Source organism: Urocitellus parryii, chromosome 1 (assembly GCF_045843805.1).
Source record: "Urocitellus parryii isolate mUroPar1 chromosome 1, mUroPar1.hap1, whole genome shotgun sequence".
NCBI classification, from domain to species: Eukaryota; Metazoa; Chordata; class Mammalia; order Rodentia; family Sciuridae; genus Urocitellus; species Urocitellus parryii.
In genome coordinates this window covers 192,356,559-192,371,340 of record NC_135531.1, presented here as the reverse complement: position 1 = coordinate 192,371,340, position 14,782 = coordinate 192,356,559, and the positions used below count along the sequence as shown (strand labels likewise).

The following is a 14,782-nucleotide window of genomic DNA, read 5'->3' as shown; positions in this document are numbered from 1 at the left end:
TGGGGATCAAAAATTTAGGATCTAGGCTCAGTTTTGCTATTACCCGATTTTGTGAGCTTGGGGAAACCATCTAACTTTCTACACCTTAGTTGTTTTTTTTTTTAACCTGTCAATTAGAGATGCCCTACCTATCTTGTAGGTTTGTTGTGATAAAAGATAACCCAACTTCTTATCACGTTTAAGTCCTAAAAAATTATTTGTACATGTAGTCTTTCCTGAATATAACACTGATTTGAAGCCATTTATAGAAAGAAATCCCATCTCTTCAATCTCTCTGCATTGTCTTTAGTGGCCAACAGATCTGGGGTTGCATACTTCTCTGGGTGTTGCCATCTAATTTTATTTGTTCCAGCCTAAGAATTCCTTAAATTGGGGGCTTTAGATTCTGTAAAACTCATTAGTAAATACCATGAGTTTAAGTCAAGGATGTCCATCTTGGTTGTGGAATCTTGCCCCTGGAAAATAGCAACACCAGTAGTAAGTTGATGGTAACATGGCCCACTGGATCTCAGTATGGCTCCTGACAAGAAAGTGGGGATGAAGAATGGCCCTCATTCATGGGACAGCTTTCTCCCTGGATCCTGCTAGCACCCCTGAATTAGAAGGCACCCTCTACCAAGTCTTGGTATTAAAGGCAGGCATGGGTCTCCATCCTCCATATTGTTTCCCACTTTTGGTTCTGCAGAGGAGTCTGGAGACTGTGGCACTTTGACTTGGGGGGACACCAAGAACCCTGGATTGCCACACTCTTCACAAGAGTGTTTGACATGGTGGTCACATGAAGGAATGCATCCTTCATTTCAGATTCATAGCACTAGTAAATTAGAGCAGTAATTTTACCCCCTGAAGTCAAAATCCCAAACCTTAAGAAATGTTAAGACTGTAGTATCATTAGATTGCACTTTTTGTTGGGGAACTGTAGTACTGCAGCTCAGCACTACAACAGATACATCCCCTGTTAGTCAACTTCCTCAAAAGGTCCAATTTGTTACCCTACAGTGCACTGTACCAGGGTATATGTGTGTTCTAAGCCTCATCTCAGACTGAGTGGAAGGCTGCCCTCGCCCCACATTCCAGAATAAAGAAGCCTCTTAAGCTCCCTAGCATTATTTATTTTGGTGCCATATATCCTCTTAATAAGGATGGCTTAGACCTTATTAAAGAAGATAGGTTTTTGGTGGAGGTGGATATAGTTCAGTGATCGAGTAAATGCTTAGCTTGCATGAGACCCTTGGGTTTGATACCCAGTACATGTGTGCGCACATACACACACACACACAAAGGTTGAACAGATCCCCACTTTGGAGGGGAGGATACTTTTTTGGGGGTATTAAACCTAGAGGTTCTTTACCATCGAGCACATCCCCGGCCCTTTTTATTTTATTTTGAAACAAGCCCTCACTAAGTTGCTGAGGCTGACTTCAATTTTGCAATCCTCCTGCTTCCACCTCCAGGGTTGCTGGATTACAGGCATGTGCCACAGGGCTTTGAACCTAAAGTCCATAAAGCAACCTGGGCAGCCAGGAAAGAATTGCAATTCAGCTGGGTACGGTGGTGCATGCCTGTACGGTGACTCAGGAGGATGAACAGGAGATCAAAGCCAGCTTCAGCAATGGAGAGGTGCTAAGCAACTCAGTGAGCCTCTGTCTCTAAATAAAATACAAAATAGGGCTGGGAATGTGGCTCAGGGGTTGAGTGCCCCTGAGTTCAATCCTTGGTACTCCCCCCCCCACACACACACACACACAAAAAAAAAAATTTGCAACTCATCCCTTCTCAGAAACTTCTGGTTGATCTTTGATAAGGATCAAGTTATTAGTTCAGCTGCTCTGCAGTAGGAGAGGGAATCAGTGGCCTAGGGGCTTTGAGTGTCTCCTTTCTTTTCTGTCCAACCCTTCTAAGGACGGCCAGGAAGCACTTGTGGAGAACCAAGGCCAGTGGTCAGTTTCTCCTCCCACTGTAATTACTGAGGACATAGCTCTGTCCTAAGAACCATGCTGTAGCTATGCAAACAGATGCAGGTAGAAAGACCTGAAGAGACTTATTCAAAACATGCACATACTAGGGAGAGCAGAGCACCAGGTCATGGGAAGGGGAGGTTTTGTAGGCAATGAGCAGGGACACTGCTCTCTCTCAATGACACTTATAATGCTATATAAGGCTGACTGTTCCCCACCCCCAACAGTTTATGGGAGGCTGGTTTGCACATCCTATTTTCAAGAATGGAGATTACTATGATGTGATGAAGACTCGAATCCGTGAGAGGAGCTTGGCAGCAGGACTCAACAAGTCTCGGTAAGATCTTATGCCCACAGTGGTGAGCACATGGGTACTGGGGCCAGATAGCTTCTCTCTGAATTTCCTTGCTTGCTGGGAAGATTATATGTGGTGGCATATGTTAAGTTTGTACTTGACAGTTATTATACTATTATTGTTATTCTTAGGAACATCCAGGGACTCTGTCCTAAGAGCAGTCATGTCTTAGCAATCCTACTAAGTCACTCCAAAGACAAATTGGTCAGCTTATCCAATCTTATTTCATCACCTTTTGAGTCAATGTGGATAGCAATGGGTAACTGCCCATTTTGTGCATTTTGTCAGCAGAGGGGATTGTTTGAATCAAAGTATCCCCACTTCCTGGTTCACTCCACTTCTTGTCAAGGAAGTAATAGCAAGTAATCATTTGTTGATCTTCCACTGGTACTTTTGTTCCTAATTTAAAGATGAGTAAACTGAGACACAAAAATCTGGGCAGAAGCTGGACATGGTGGCAAATGCCTGTAATTCCAGTTGCACGGGAGACTGAGACAGGAGAATTGCAAGTTCAAAGTCAGCCTCAGCAAAAATGAGGCGCTAAGCAACTCAGTGAGACCTCTCTCTAAATAAAATACAAAATAGGACTGGGAATGTGGCTAAGTAGTTGAGTGTCTTTAAGTTCAATTGTCAATACCCAAAAAAAACCCATTAAGGCAAGTTCACTCACCTATTAAAGTGACGCAACTGGGATTCAAAGCCAGGCTGCCTGCCTCCCGGATTCACAGTGTAGGTCTAAGAATCATCCAACGGGTAGAAGTGTGGTGTGTGGAAGGGCACAGAGCGATGGTCACTGGCCTTATGGAAATATACACACCTCATGATAGCTCACAAGGGAGGGTGGTGAAAGGAATTCAGCAGGCATGGGTTCATATACAGCTTTTAAGTCTTTTCCTCAAATGCCACCAAAAAGCCCATCTGTGAATGATTAGAAAATCCACTTCTCACTGTATAACGCACTCCTGGCTTGTTTAGGACAATCCTGCTGAGCAGGTTGTGCCTAAAGGTCTGATGTGCTAACTCTGGTCTCCAATAAGCAAGTGAGCAGTCTGGCCCATTCATACAACTTTGGTGAGCTGCTACAGGGTATCTAGGTCAGAGCCCAGTGGGGGCCAACTAAGGAGAAGAGTACAAGTCTGGCTTCTCTAGTTGCTGACAGACCAGTTAGAAGACAGTATTCCCTGGAATTGTATTCTCCAATTTCTTCAGTACAAAGAAAACTCAGATGAGATCAGGTTGTGCAAGATAGACCTAGGAGACTTCATAGATGAGGCAGAACATCAGTCGACAATGTCTTGCATTTAGTTGAGTTGAGGTCATTTCACCCAAGAAGTGGGGGTGTGAGTACAGGCCTAGAGGTAAGAATGAAGTGTGTGCTGATAAAAGTGGGGAGACGGAACTGTAGCAGTGAAGAGATTGGGACTGCGTGGTGGGGGGTCTGGGAAGCCAGTCACAGGGCCTTGGAGCCACAGGCCCTGAGGAGCAAGGATATGAAGATGCTGGGCTTTAGTTTTTCGCAGTATTTCAGAAACCCTAGAGAAGGTTGGTTTTGATCCCCTAGGTTAATGATAGCAGAAAAGTCAAGAAGAATGTGTTGAGGTCTAAGCAGGGTAACACCTGGTATATCTAAACCAGAGCACCAGGGTCTCCCTGTCAGCCTGTGTGTGCATTTGGGATATGGGTGAAAGGGTACCCTGTAGATACAAAACACAAGTGTGTGGTAGTCAAGTTTCATAGAAAAGTCTCCTCATTCAGAAAACATGGAAAAAGTCCCAGGTACATGTTAAGCCCAAACATCTATTACTCAATTTGTAAAAATATTCCCTTACAAATTAAGGATAGACTTTAGAGAAAAGACGCCTGAACAAACCAACAGCAAAAACAGATGAACTTTAAAAAAACAAGGAAATACAAGTTATAAGAGAGAACTTTATGAACAAATAGTCTTTGAGATATGCACCTCAGATATGTTTTCGATTTTGAAATTTATCACAGATGGTACATATCAGAATTTGCATGTTAATGCTGGAAGAAAATACACTGTGTGTGGCCCTGCAGCGGGAGCTTATAAAAGTGCAGTGTGAGTTTTCACTCTGCCAACAGGAAGAGAGGCTCCACAGTGCCACAGGGAAGGGAGGTTGTGGGTGGGAGGAGCCTCAGATGCTCAGGGCTACTCCTACCTGCCAGCAGCCTCTAGCCATGGTCAAGTGCCTGGAATCCAGAGCGACCCCTCATAACATAAGGGGATTTCCATAAAGGTGATTCTTCCTAAAAGTCCCTCACCCTTAATGCCTCATTTCACCCACCCAGGCTCCCAGAGTTTACTGAGAGTGAGAAGAGGAGGATCAATGGCACCTATGACTTTTTTGGGTTCAATCACTATACCACCGTCCTAGCCTACAACCTTGATTATCCTCCTAACGTATCTTCCTTGGATGCAGACAGGTAAGTCAGTCAGTCTGTCTTTTGGAAGGACAGAAAGGTCCCCTTAATCCACCTCTTGCTCAAGAGACGATACAGTCTCAGAAAAGGGCCTCCTGACGCCATATACACAGTGATGGGAATACAATGCTTGCTTTTCCTACATGCTTCCCTTAAGCAGAGGTGCTTGGTTTTCAGAAACATTTTCAAGTTTTTTTTTTTTCCCTGACAAATTTGTCTCACTTCTTAGATTATTTCAGTCAAAATAACAATGAGCTCCCCCACAATCCCATTTCAAGGCAATATCAAACTATTATTGTGTACTACACAAATAGTACAGGTTCATGGAGGAAACATTCAAAAATAAGAACGGGATCACCTGATCCCCTGGTACGGGGGATTGGACCCAGACCCACTGTACCATTGAGATAAATCCCAGCCCTTTTTATTTATTTTGAGACAAGATCTCACTAAGTTGCTTAGGGCCTTGCTTCACTTAGTTGCTGAGGCTGGCTTTGAACTTGGGATCCTCCTGCCTCAGCCTCCCGTGTCACTGGAATTACAAGTGTGTGCCACCACGTTTCAAAGTTACATGTGGGGAGCATCTACATCTTTTTCTACATATTACTTATATAGGAGTATATGACATATAAATTATAACTATTACAATAAGCAGGACTAGTTTCTACATTATTTTGTTCCTTTTTAACAAGCATCTTTCCAAATTAGTACTTCTGAACCTGTTTAGGTTCTTTATTCAAAAACAAGTCCTTATACCCCTATTACCCCCACTGTATCCTGAAATCACCAGCCAGGCTCTCAGAGGGGGCTGTCAGTACTCTTGGTGCCTCATCGATCCAGAGACTGTCTCCTCCATAAACTTAACTAAAGCTTACAAAACAGCCCACATTTAGTTCCGCTGAGTAACTCAGGTACTAATAAAACTAAACTTTTTTCCCTGAAAGATTTGTGTATAAGTATTTAAGTGGTTGGTCTAGAGATGCCCCAGTATGGTGTCTCCCTCCTACCCCCCAGCAGATACTCTTTTGGTTTAAGCAGTTCCCTCCCTTGTTCATCACTGGAGAGATACCAGAAGCAGGCCCACGCCTGTCCGTCCCTGTCACCACACGAATGAAGACTCCCAGTAAGGGTGCCCATGGCATTGACTACACATAGGTGACTCAGGGAAACCCGTTTTGCTGGGAGACAGGCAGAGCCATTCATATTAGTATGAGGTGACATCTGTGAACAGGGAGCCCATGGAGGGTTAAGCTGCATGGGCAAGACCATTTCTCTGCACAGGTGGAGTGCAGAGAATGGGGAGCAGAAGTGGTGTGTCAACAATACATTGATATTGAGTGGGGCAATTAGAATGAGTGAAAGAGATTTTGGGATGATTGATTCTTCTGGGTTTAGCATGACCCTTAAGTTTAGAAAAACCTAAGGCTTTTCCTCCCATAAATCCTGTTTTGTGTAAAGGGCCTCTGAGGAGTCACAAAACAAAACCTAACCTTTAGTTTTTGAACTCATAGGGGAGTTGCCATAATTGTCGACCCTACTTGGCCAGAATCTGGCTCCTTCTGGCTGAAGATGACACCTTTTGGCTTTAGAAGGATCCTTAACTGGATAAAGGAGGAGTACAACAATCCTCCAATTTATGTAACAGAGAACGGAGTGTCCCAGAGGGAAGAGACAGACCTCAATGACACCACAAGGATCTACTACCTTCGCAGTTATATTGACGAGGCCCTTAAAGGTAAAACAGACCTACTTACGACTTCTTTCATGTGCATCTTTCACTGTTGGAGACATGGCCAATATCTGCAGGGGAAGGCTAATGCCATATCCCAATGTCAAAGTAAAGACAAAGATAAGGCTTCTTGCTCCTATTGGGGCAGGACTCCCGCCCATCCCTTCTTTCCTAGCTCTACATTCAACGGGAAAACCCAGATGCTCAACACTGACTAGACCTAAGTTCCTGGCATGAGTCATTTGTTCCCCTTGATCCTATGCTGGATGGTTCTGAACGTGGCATCCCCAAGGCAGGGCCAAGAGAAATAGGCTGGGTTGTTGCAATGTAGGATGGGACTTATGGGGGGGGGGGGCAGAAAACAATTCTAAGTGAGCCATGCTAGGTAAGAAGATGGTCAGGAAATCCTTTCCTTCTAGGAGCTGTTGGTTTCCTGTAGGGAAGAACACGGACATTCTAAGGCCCTGACCCACACCAGTCTCCTATGCTGAAAAGAGAGGGGCAAAAGATTGTTCAGTGGAGTTAGCTTAGTCTACCTATGTGCCCAACACCCATTTAGGGCTGAGTCTTTATAGAAAGATGTTGGTGGCACTGCAGCTTCACCACAAAGGATTTGCTAACAATCATTAAAAGTAAGGGGCAGCTCTTTTAAAAGATAGGGCCTGGGCTCCCTTCACTCTCCAAGTTGGGACACAGGAAGCCTGGCAGAGAGGTGCCTTATGAGACAAGGAGAGTTCATGCCTGGGCCTCTGTTTGGACAGCCGTGCAGGATAAGGTGGACCTTCGAGGATACACGGTTTGGAGTTTGATGGACAACTTCGAGTGGGCCACGGGCTATGCAGAGAGGTTTGGTGTACATTTTGTGAACTACACTGACCCTTCTCGGCCAAGGATCCCCAAAGCATCAGCCAGCTTCTATGCCTCGGTAGTTCGATGCAATGGCTTCCCTGACCCTGCGGCAGGACCCCACCCTTGTCTCCATCAGCCAGAAGGTGAGAGGTGGCTCTGGAGGGATGAAGGGTGAGCTGGAGGGCCTGTTTTCATCTAGAGTATTACCTTCTCTCTCTACCTCTCCATCTTCATTCATTCAACCAAGATTCATTTGAATGCTCCAGACATCCTTGGAATGCATGAAACAAGGGACGTGTAGGGCTGGTGTTATAAGAGGACTGTGAAAAGCACACTGCAATGGCCCATTGTTTGTTGACTACATAAGACCTACCATGTAAATATACCACAATGCAATTTAGATTACATCCTAATTACTAATAGAAATATTTAAAATATAAAAACGGCCAGCCAGGTGCTATGGCATATGCCTATAATCCCAGCGGCTTGGGAACCTGAGGCAGGAGGCTCACAAGTCCAAGGGGCAGCTTCAGTTGTCGCAAAAAGGGCTGGGAATGTGGCTCAGTGGTAAACTGCCCCAGTTAAATCCCCAGGAACCTCCCAAGATTTAGAGGTTCTTAATACACCTCAAGGGATGGGCATCTTCACTGCAGCAACATGCCCACACTGGCTGTGCAGATTTGGGATACTATGTAGCCCCGGGACTTCAAAGACTCAGCTGGAGCCTCTCTATGGTCCCAGAGATTGGATAACTGTGTATGCACTGAATCACATACTGCCCTCTGTTGTCCTCTCCTAGATGTTGGGCCCACCTTCAGCCCAGTGACAGAGGGAGAGGAGGTCCAGTTCCTGGGGCTGACTCTCAGCACCATGGAGGCGCAGACAGCTTTGTATGTGCTCTTTTCTCTTATGCTTCTTGGAGTCTGTGGCTTGGCATTTCTGTCATACAAATACTGCAAACGCTCCAAGCAAGGAAAAACACCAACAACCCAACAGGAATTGAGTAAAATCTCTTCATTCTGACAAGTCACCACTTCCCCACTCTGCAAAGCAGGCCTACTTTCTTGATATGTCTTTGCCAGCACCAAGCTCCATAAGGTATTGTATTCTGCCCATACCAGACTTCATTAAGGCCTTCTATACTGTCAGAGATGACCTCAACCTTGACTGGACTTTGAGTTCCTGATTAAAATGGAATTACCTGAATCTTGCCACAGTCTTGGAAATTCATCTGAATGTTAGAGTAGCCCACAGGTGATTCTTGTGGAAAAGTGCAGATACTGGTCTGTTGTATCCTTGAGTTTTTGAAGATGGAATCATGAGTAAAAACCATAAAAATCCTTTTTAGAAGAAATCAAACCTACTGTACAGAATAACTATGATATCATATCGCCCTCTCCAAGTTCTCTGAGCCTTATAATTTTCCTCAGAAAATAAAAAACTGTTCTATGCACTGTTTTATCTCCTATGTCTGCTTCACCTAGAAAAAGGGTCAACAGAAGGTATAAAGTCTCGAGTCATTTAGCACCCTACTAACTTTCCCAAACAAGACCAAGGCTGTCTGCTTAAATTATACTTCCCTTACTGTCACCTTTTAGGTCATCCTGGCTCTCCTACAATATGACTTCTAAGGGCCCTGAACTAGGATTTCAAAGTCCAGGTGATCTGACCTGGGCTTAGTTAAGACTGTTCCCTTCTTCTTCTCCAATCTAAAATAGTTCTGACCATCCCACATTTCTTGTCTGAAAATGCTATTCCTTCTGCCTAGGATCCCCCTTTTTCTGAAAACACCCTCAAGTCAAAAGCAGCTCAAATAATGAGCTTCCTCCTCTGGATGGCTTCCATGAATTCCCCAGGCAGATCCTCCTTCCTCTAATTTACTTGTAAATATACTCCCCTCCCCCACATTATGGTTAGACCACATATTTCATAATTCTCTGCCATTAGACCTAGTCAATGACCATTTCCGTCTTTGGCAAGTACCTGAGAGCAGAGAAAGATATGGTATTTATCATTATCAATCCCCTTGAATGTTCTAAGAGATAACTGCACTGTCAAATATTTACAAAAAAGGTGGGGGTTGCAGTTCAATGGTTGAGTTCTTGCCTAATAATTTTTCAAACCTCAGCACCCGAGGAAAAAAAATAATTAATTGGTTTTAAGAGTGATATGCCCGAGGGCTGGGGTTGTAGCTCAGTGGTAGAAGCATTTCCCTGGTCCATGCAAGGCACTGGTTTGATCCTCAGCAATCTTTATTTAAATAAATAAAGTATTGCATCCATGTATAACTACAAAAAAGTGACATACCTGAAATTCTGTTTCTTGTTATCATCCCTCACCTGAATTATGTCTATGGAAAATTCCTACCAAAATGTTCCAATTTCATGAGTCCCAACCAGCCAAACTGTATGAGTCAGGTGTACATTGTCACATGCAGTAGTTCCAAAATTGATATTAAAGACATTTCTTAGGCAGAAAGATTCACTATCATTAATCTGACAATTCAACATGACATTTTTTGGGGAGGGATATCAACAACAAAAGTTTCACAAAAAAAAAAAAAGAGCCAGGATATAGAATGAAAAAGAATATTGTAACATAAAGCTAGTTAAGATAGTTTGGTAGGGGCTGGGATTGTGACTCAGCAGTAGAGTGCTTGCTTCGCATATGTGGGACCCTGGGTTCGATCCTCAGCACCACATAAAAATAAAAGATGTTATGTCCACCAAAAACTAAAATATTAAAAACTTCTCTTTAAAAAAAATAAAAAATAAAATAAATAAGTGAAATAAAGGTATTGTGCCCAAGTACAACTAATAGTTTGGTAGTAGAGAGCAAATGGAAAAGATCACTGATTGAAAGCCTAGACATAGTTCCAACTACATATGGGAATAGAGTATGAGACAATGGTTGCATCCCAGTTGAGGGGAGGATGTTAGATGAGCACTTAACTGGTGGTGAATCAACAGGGTAGCTCATGGGTCTGGAAGGGAACTGTACCCCTTCCTTGGATACCACATTTAAATATAAAAACAACAACAAAACCCAGAATACTAGGACACAAAAAAATTAACTTCAAGTGGGAAAGGTATTTATGAGCAAGACTCAAATACCATAAACACTAACAAATTTGACCACATCAATACTGTGGTAGATTACCATCCACATATTTGTTCAAAGATAAAATATTTAGAGTATATGCTACAAAAGGGCAAATTTTCTTAATGTACATGGAATTTTTTATAAATCAATAAGAAAACTATGAAAACAAAATTGGCAAAGAACAGCTCAACTTAAGTTAAAATGACCAATAACATTTAAAGACGTTCAATCTTGAGATAAACACAATGCATATAAAAATGCACATAATTTTTCATCTATCATGTTGACAAAGATGAAATAGTATGGTAACAGTGTTGGCAGGGGTGTGGGGAAACAACATTCTCATACACTGTTGGTGGGGGGTAGAATTCATACATCCCACTAAGGAGCCAATTTGGCATCTTTCTTAATCCATACCACAAATACTCTTTAGCAAATTATGCAAAACACATTCTACAGGTATATTTTCACAATAAGAATATACCACCCCCTCAAGATGTTCATTATAGCAATGTTTATAATGGAAAAACAGGCATAATACACTTGTAATACCCACTGAACGCCATCAGAGCATAGATAATGCCAGGGTGCTTACATCAAGTAGAATGCTATTGCAGCCATTAGTAAGAACGAGGTAGCTATGTGTTGACAGGAAAAGATCTTCAAGACTTTAAGTAAAAAAGCAAGATGCCGGGTAGTATATATAATATGATCCCATTTATTTAAAAATAAAGATTACATATTTGCTCATATATGCATAAAAATTTTCTGAAAATTACAGAAGAAACTGTTAATAGAGAGGTTACCTCTTGGGAAGAGCAGTGCTTGGGGTAGTAAGATGCCAGGGGAGAGACTTCATTTCATTTCATAGCCTTATATACTGTATTGGATATTTTATTTTTTTAAAAGATAAAATTGAGGAAGGATTCTCCTACTCAAAGATTATGAAGCATTCTTTTATGTAATTTCTCTAAGACTTATATTTGATTTTCTTCAAGACAAAATGACTTGAGGTATTCAATGTTTTTGCGAATATATCTCTAAATAGTTACTAGGGTCACACCCATTTTGACAGTTTTTTAAAAATATCACCTACTGCTGCATTTTAAAGATGACAAAACTTTAAATGGGATGCCTACTAGAGATTTTCAAACTCACTTTTTAAATTATGGAAGTAATGATCATTGTAGAAGACTGCGAAAACATAAGGGTGCAAAAGAAAAACTGGAATCACATATAACCACTCTTACCATTATTAATGTTACACTGTGTTTTCTTCTTTCTTTACATATATATTAATACATAGTTCTATCTATATATAAAATTATTTTACAAAGCTGAGATCATACTGTAACTACAGCTCTGTATCCTGCTTCTTTTCCCCCAACACATAACAGATGTTTAATCAATATTAAAGTGAATTATTGAATTAGTAGTGTATCATTTCTCATCAAAAAGTAATTACTTCTACAGAGGACATTTAGTTGGTTTCCAATTTCTAAGTCAAATAAACATACAATGAGTATGTTTATGTGTGAAAAAGGTATACATTTATCAGCATTATTTTAAAAAATTACTGGATCAGAGTATGAAATAATCATTAGTTTCTGAAGTTTTCCAGATTATATTGGTTTCTACTTCTACCAACAGCATAGCCTATATCTCACCATTTCCTTGCCAACACTATTACCATTTTAAAAAGTCACTGTCATTTCATAGGTGAAAAAGTTTGCTGAGAAAATTCCTTCCTCCCGTTACAAAAAAAAAAAGTCAGAGTCTTCTTACACATTCACTCAAAGAGCAATACCTTTCAAATCTGAAAACACAGCAACTATCATGCTTACTCCCCATTTCAAACATCATTAGTTTAGTGGTCTCTATTACCAAACATACATAGAAAAATTTTTTGTAGCATGTAAGTCAGATTAAGAAATAAATGAGTAAAAGTGTATCTTTATTCTATACTTCTCATCCCACACCACAGGTACTTAAGGTCCTAGAGAGGTCTTTATTACTGAATACAAAACTTCAATATAAAGGTGAGAGGAAAAACAGTAAGTCGTAGACTAGCAATTCTCAACTGTTTTGCATCAGAAGCAAAACAGATGAGAAGACCGATCATAAATTTATGCAAGCCAAGTGATGCCTCAGTGAACTAGGAGAGACAGCATGGCATCGATGTGCATCAGAAAATTTCTTCCTTTGCTATTTAAGGGAAGGCAGATAGCTATTTTGCTGAAATAGCTTCCAGGAATTGGGGGTGGAGGCGGAACAGAAGAGAGAAATGTGACTTCATCAGAACCCTGTACAACAAAAAGATGCTTAAAGCAAAATAAGATCATTCTGATTTTTGGAAAAGACCTTTTATTCAATGTTTATGTAAGATTAAAAACTAAGATTTAGCTTGCGGCTGTTGAGCAAAAAGAAAGTTAAACATAAGTTGTCATCTGATTGGCTAGTTAAAATGCTCTAAGAGTCAAATACTCAGTGACATACCAGCTACTTTGTGTGGGCTTAAGTGTTTTAGAGGAAAGAGTATTCTAAAAAAAACATGCCATCTGAGAGCACATGGTTAAAGGCTTTATGAAACAATGAGGAAGAAGCTAATGGAGGGAGGCTGTGGCAGACCTTTGGAATCTTTTAGGCTTCCTGTTGTTGGTTACCATATGCAAGCAGCTTGTTACATCTTAACTTTTCTGGGTTAAACAACTTTCACCTGCACCCACTCATCAAGAATAAAGACACATTTGTAGATCAGCTAGAAAACATAAAAAGCAGACCAACTTCTCCAGTAGAATTTTAGTTGAATTAAATCATAAGAGAAACAATGATTATTGTACATAATGTACTTGTTGCACTACATCTGCTGAGTAGAATTTCCATTCCAAGTGTTGTTTTCATCTTCACCATCATCTTGAGTCCTCAATCTATATATCTTCCCCTCCTTTTTGAAGTCTTCCCCTCGTTTTTCCAGCACTCTTTTTCTGACTGGTTCCCTGATTACAAAAGAGAAACAGGGAACAAAATACCAGTAATACAAACTGTTTTCTCCAAACTTCCATTAGTACAGGCAATTATATTTTATTTCTAACTCCAAGGTGAGGAAAGTCCACAGAGATAATTATGTCTACCAAAGCAGTACTAGATTTTATTAATCTTTAGTAGTTTAACTCTATCAGTTCTCTAAAAACCAGCAAAATCATTTTTCTGTTTCCAAATGTTTCGATGACTAAGCTTTAGAAAAAAATATGTTCAATTGATAACTAATCTTTCCTTTTTTATGTACGCAAGCCGACATATTAATGTGACTTAGAGTATCCTAGAGACTATCCAAACCTCTACTCATAGCCTAAATGACAAAAATGATCAATCTGTAATCTTTAATCCTTTCAAAATCTTTTAAAATGACTTAAAACTAAGAATAAACAGGACTTCGTCATTTATATACAGAAAAGAGTTGGGTGTGGTGGTGCATCCCTGTAATCACGGGGGGGGGGGGGGGGGGGGGCGGGCAGAGGCAGGAGGATAGAAAGTTCAAAGCCAGCCTCAGCAATTTACTGAGGTGCTAAACTCAGGAGACTGTCTCTGAATAAAATACAAAAATTGGGCTGGGGGCTGGAGTTGTGGCTCAACGGCAGAGCACTTGCCTAACATGTGAGGCACTGGGATCAAACCCTCAGCACCACATAAAAATAAATAAAGATATTGTGTCCAACTTAAAAAAAAAAAAATTGGGCTGGGGATGTGTCTCAGTGGTCAAGTATACCTGAGTTCAATCCCAAGAAGGAAAGGAAAAGGGAAGGGAGGAAGAAGGAGAAGGAAGAAAAGCAAAGAAATAGGGATGAAATTTAAGCTAAAAAAACTTATAACAGAGAAGGGGGTGGGGTGAGGAAAAATAGTGGAACACATAGCTTCACCCCCTTAAATATACATTCATCCCATTCTTTGCCCCAACCTGAGACATTTTTCCTTTATTTGATAGAGCAAGCTATCCAATATAACACTATTAAGTGCTCCCAACCACTTTTCAGTAAGAGTTCTAAAATTCAGTATTAAAAACACCTAGTTTCAGGGCTGGGGTTGCAGCTCAGTGTTAGAGTGCTTGCTTAGCATGTGTAAGGCAGTGGGTTCGATTCTCAGCACCACGTATAAATAAATAAATAAAATAAAGGTCCATCAACAACTAATACCACACTGACAGCAAATGGACAAGGATTTCCAATACTTATCACATGGGACTGATAAGAGACTTGTTTATAATGTCTATTAAAGGCCCAAAAGAACGTTCAACAGAATTAAGTACATAATAAACTGTGCTACTATTATCAGAAAAGAGGGCTGGGGATA

At 41.0% G+C, this 14,782-nt stretch overlaps 2 protein-coding genes across 3 annotated transcripts in view; one reads left to right on the top strand and one right to left on the bottom strand.

The window, feature by feature from the left end:
* Positions 1-8,356, top strand: part of Lct (lactase) — a 40,419-nt gene extending 32,063 nt beyond the window's left edge. Inside the window, exons 13-17 of the mRNA XM_026389289.2 lie at positions 2,186-2,295; positions 4,624-4,758; positions 6,267-6,490; positions 7,246-7,476; positions 8,133-8,356. Coding sequence (XP_026245074.2) covers positions 2,186-2,295; positions 4,624-4,758; positions 6,267-6,490; positions 7,246-7,476; positions 8,133-8,356 — 924 coding nt within the window. The remainder of the gene's footprint in view (positions 1-2,185; positions 2,296-4,623; positions 4,759-6,266; positions 6,491-7,245; positions 7,477-8,132) is intronic.
* A 2,051-nt stretch (positions 8,357-10,407) lies between these two features.
* The window catches only part of Ubxn4 (UBX domain protein 4), a 38,478-nt gene continuing 34,103 nt past the window's right edge, over positions 10,408-14,782 (bottom strand). For both annotated transcript variants that reach the window (XM_077802443.1, XM_077802444.1), the window contains exon 13: positions 10,408-13,431. In XM_077802443.1, the coding sequence (XP_077658569.1) occupies positions 13,293-13,431 (139 nt within the window). In that variant the 3' untranslated portion in view covers positions 10,408-13,292. The remainder of the gene's footprint in view (positions 13,432-14,782) is intronic.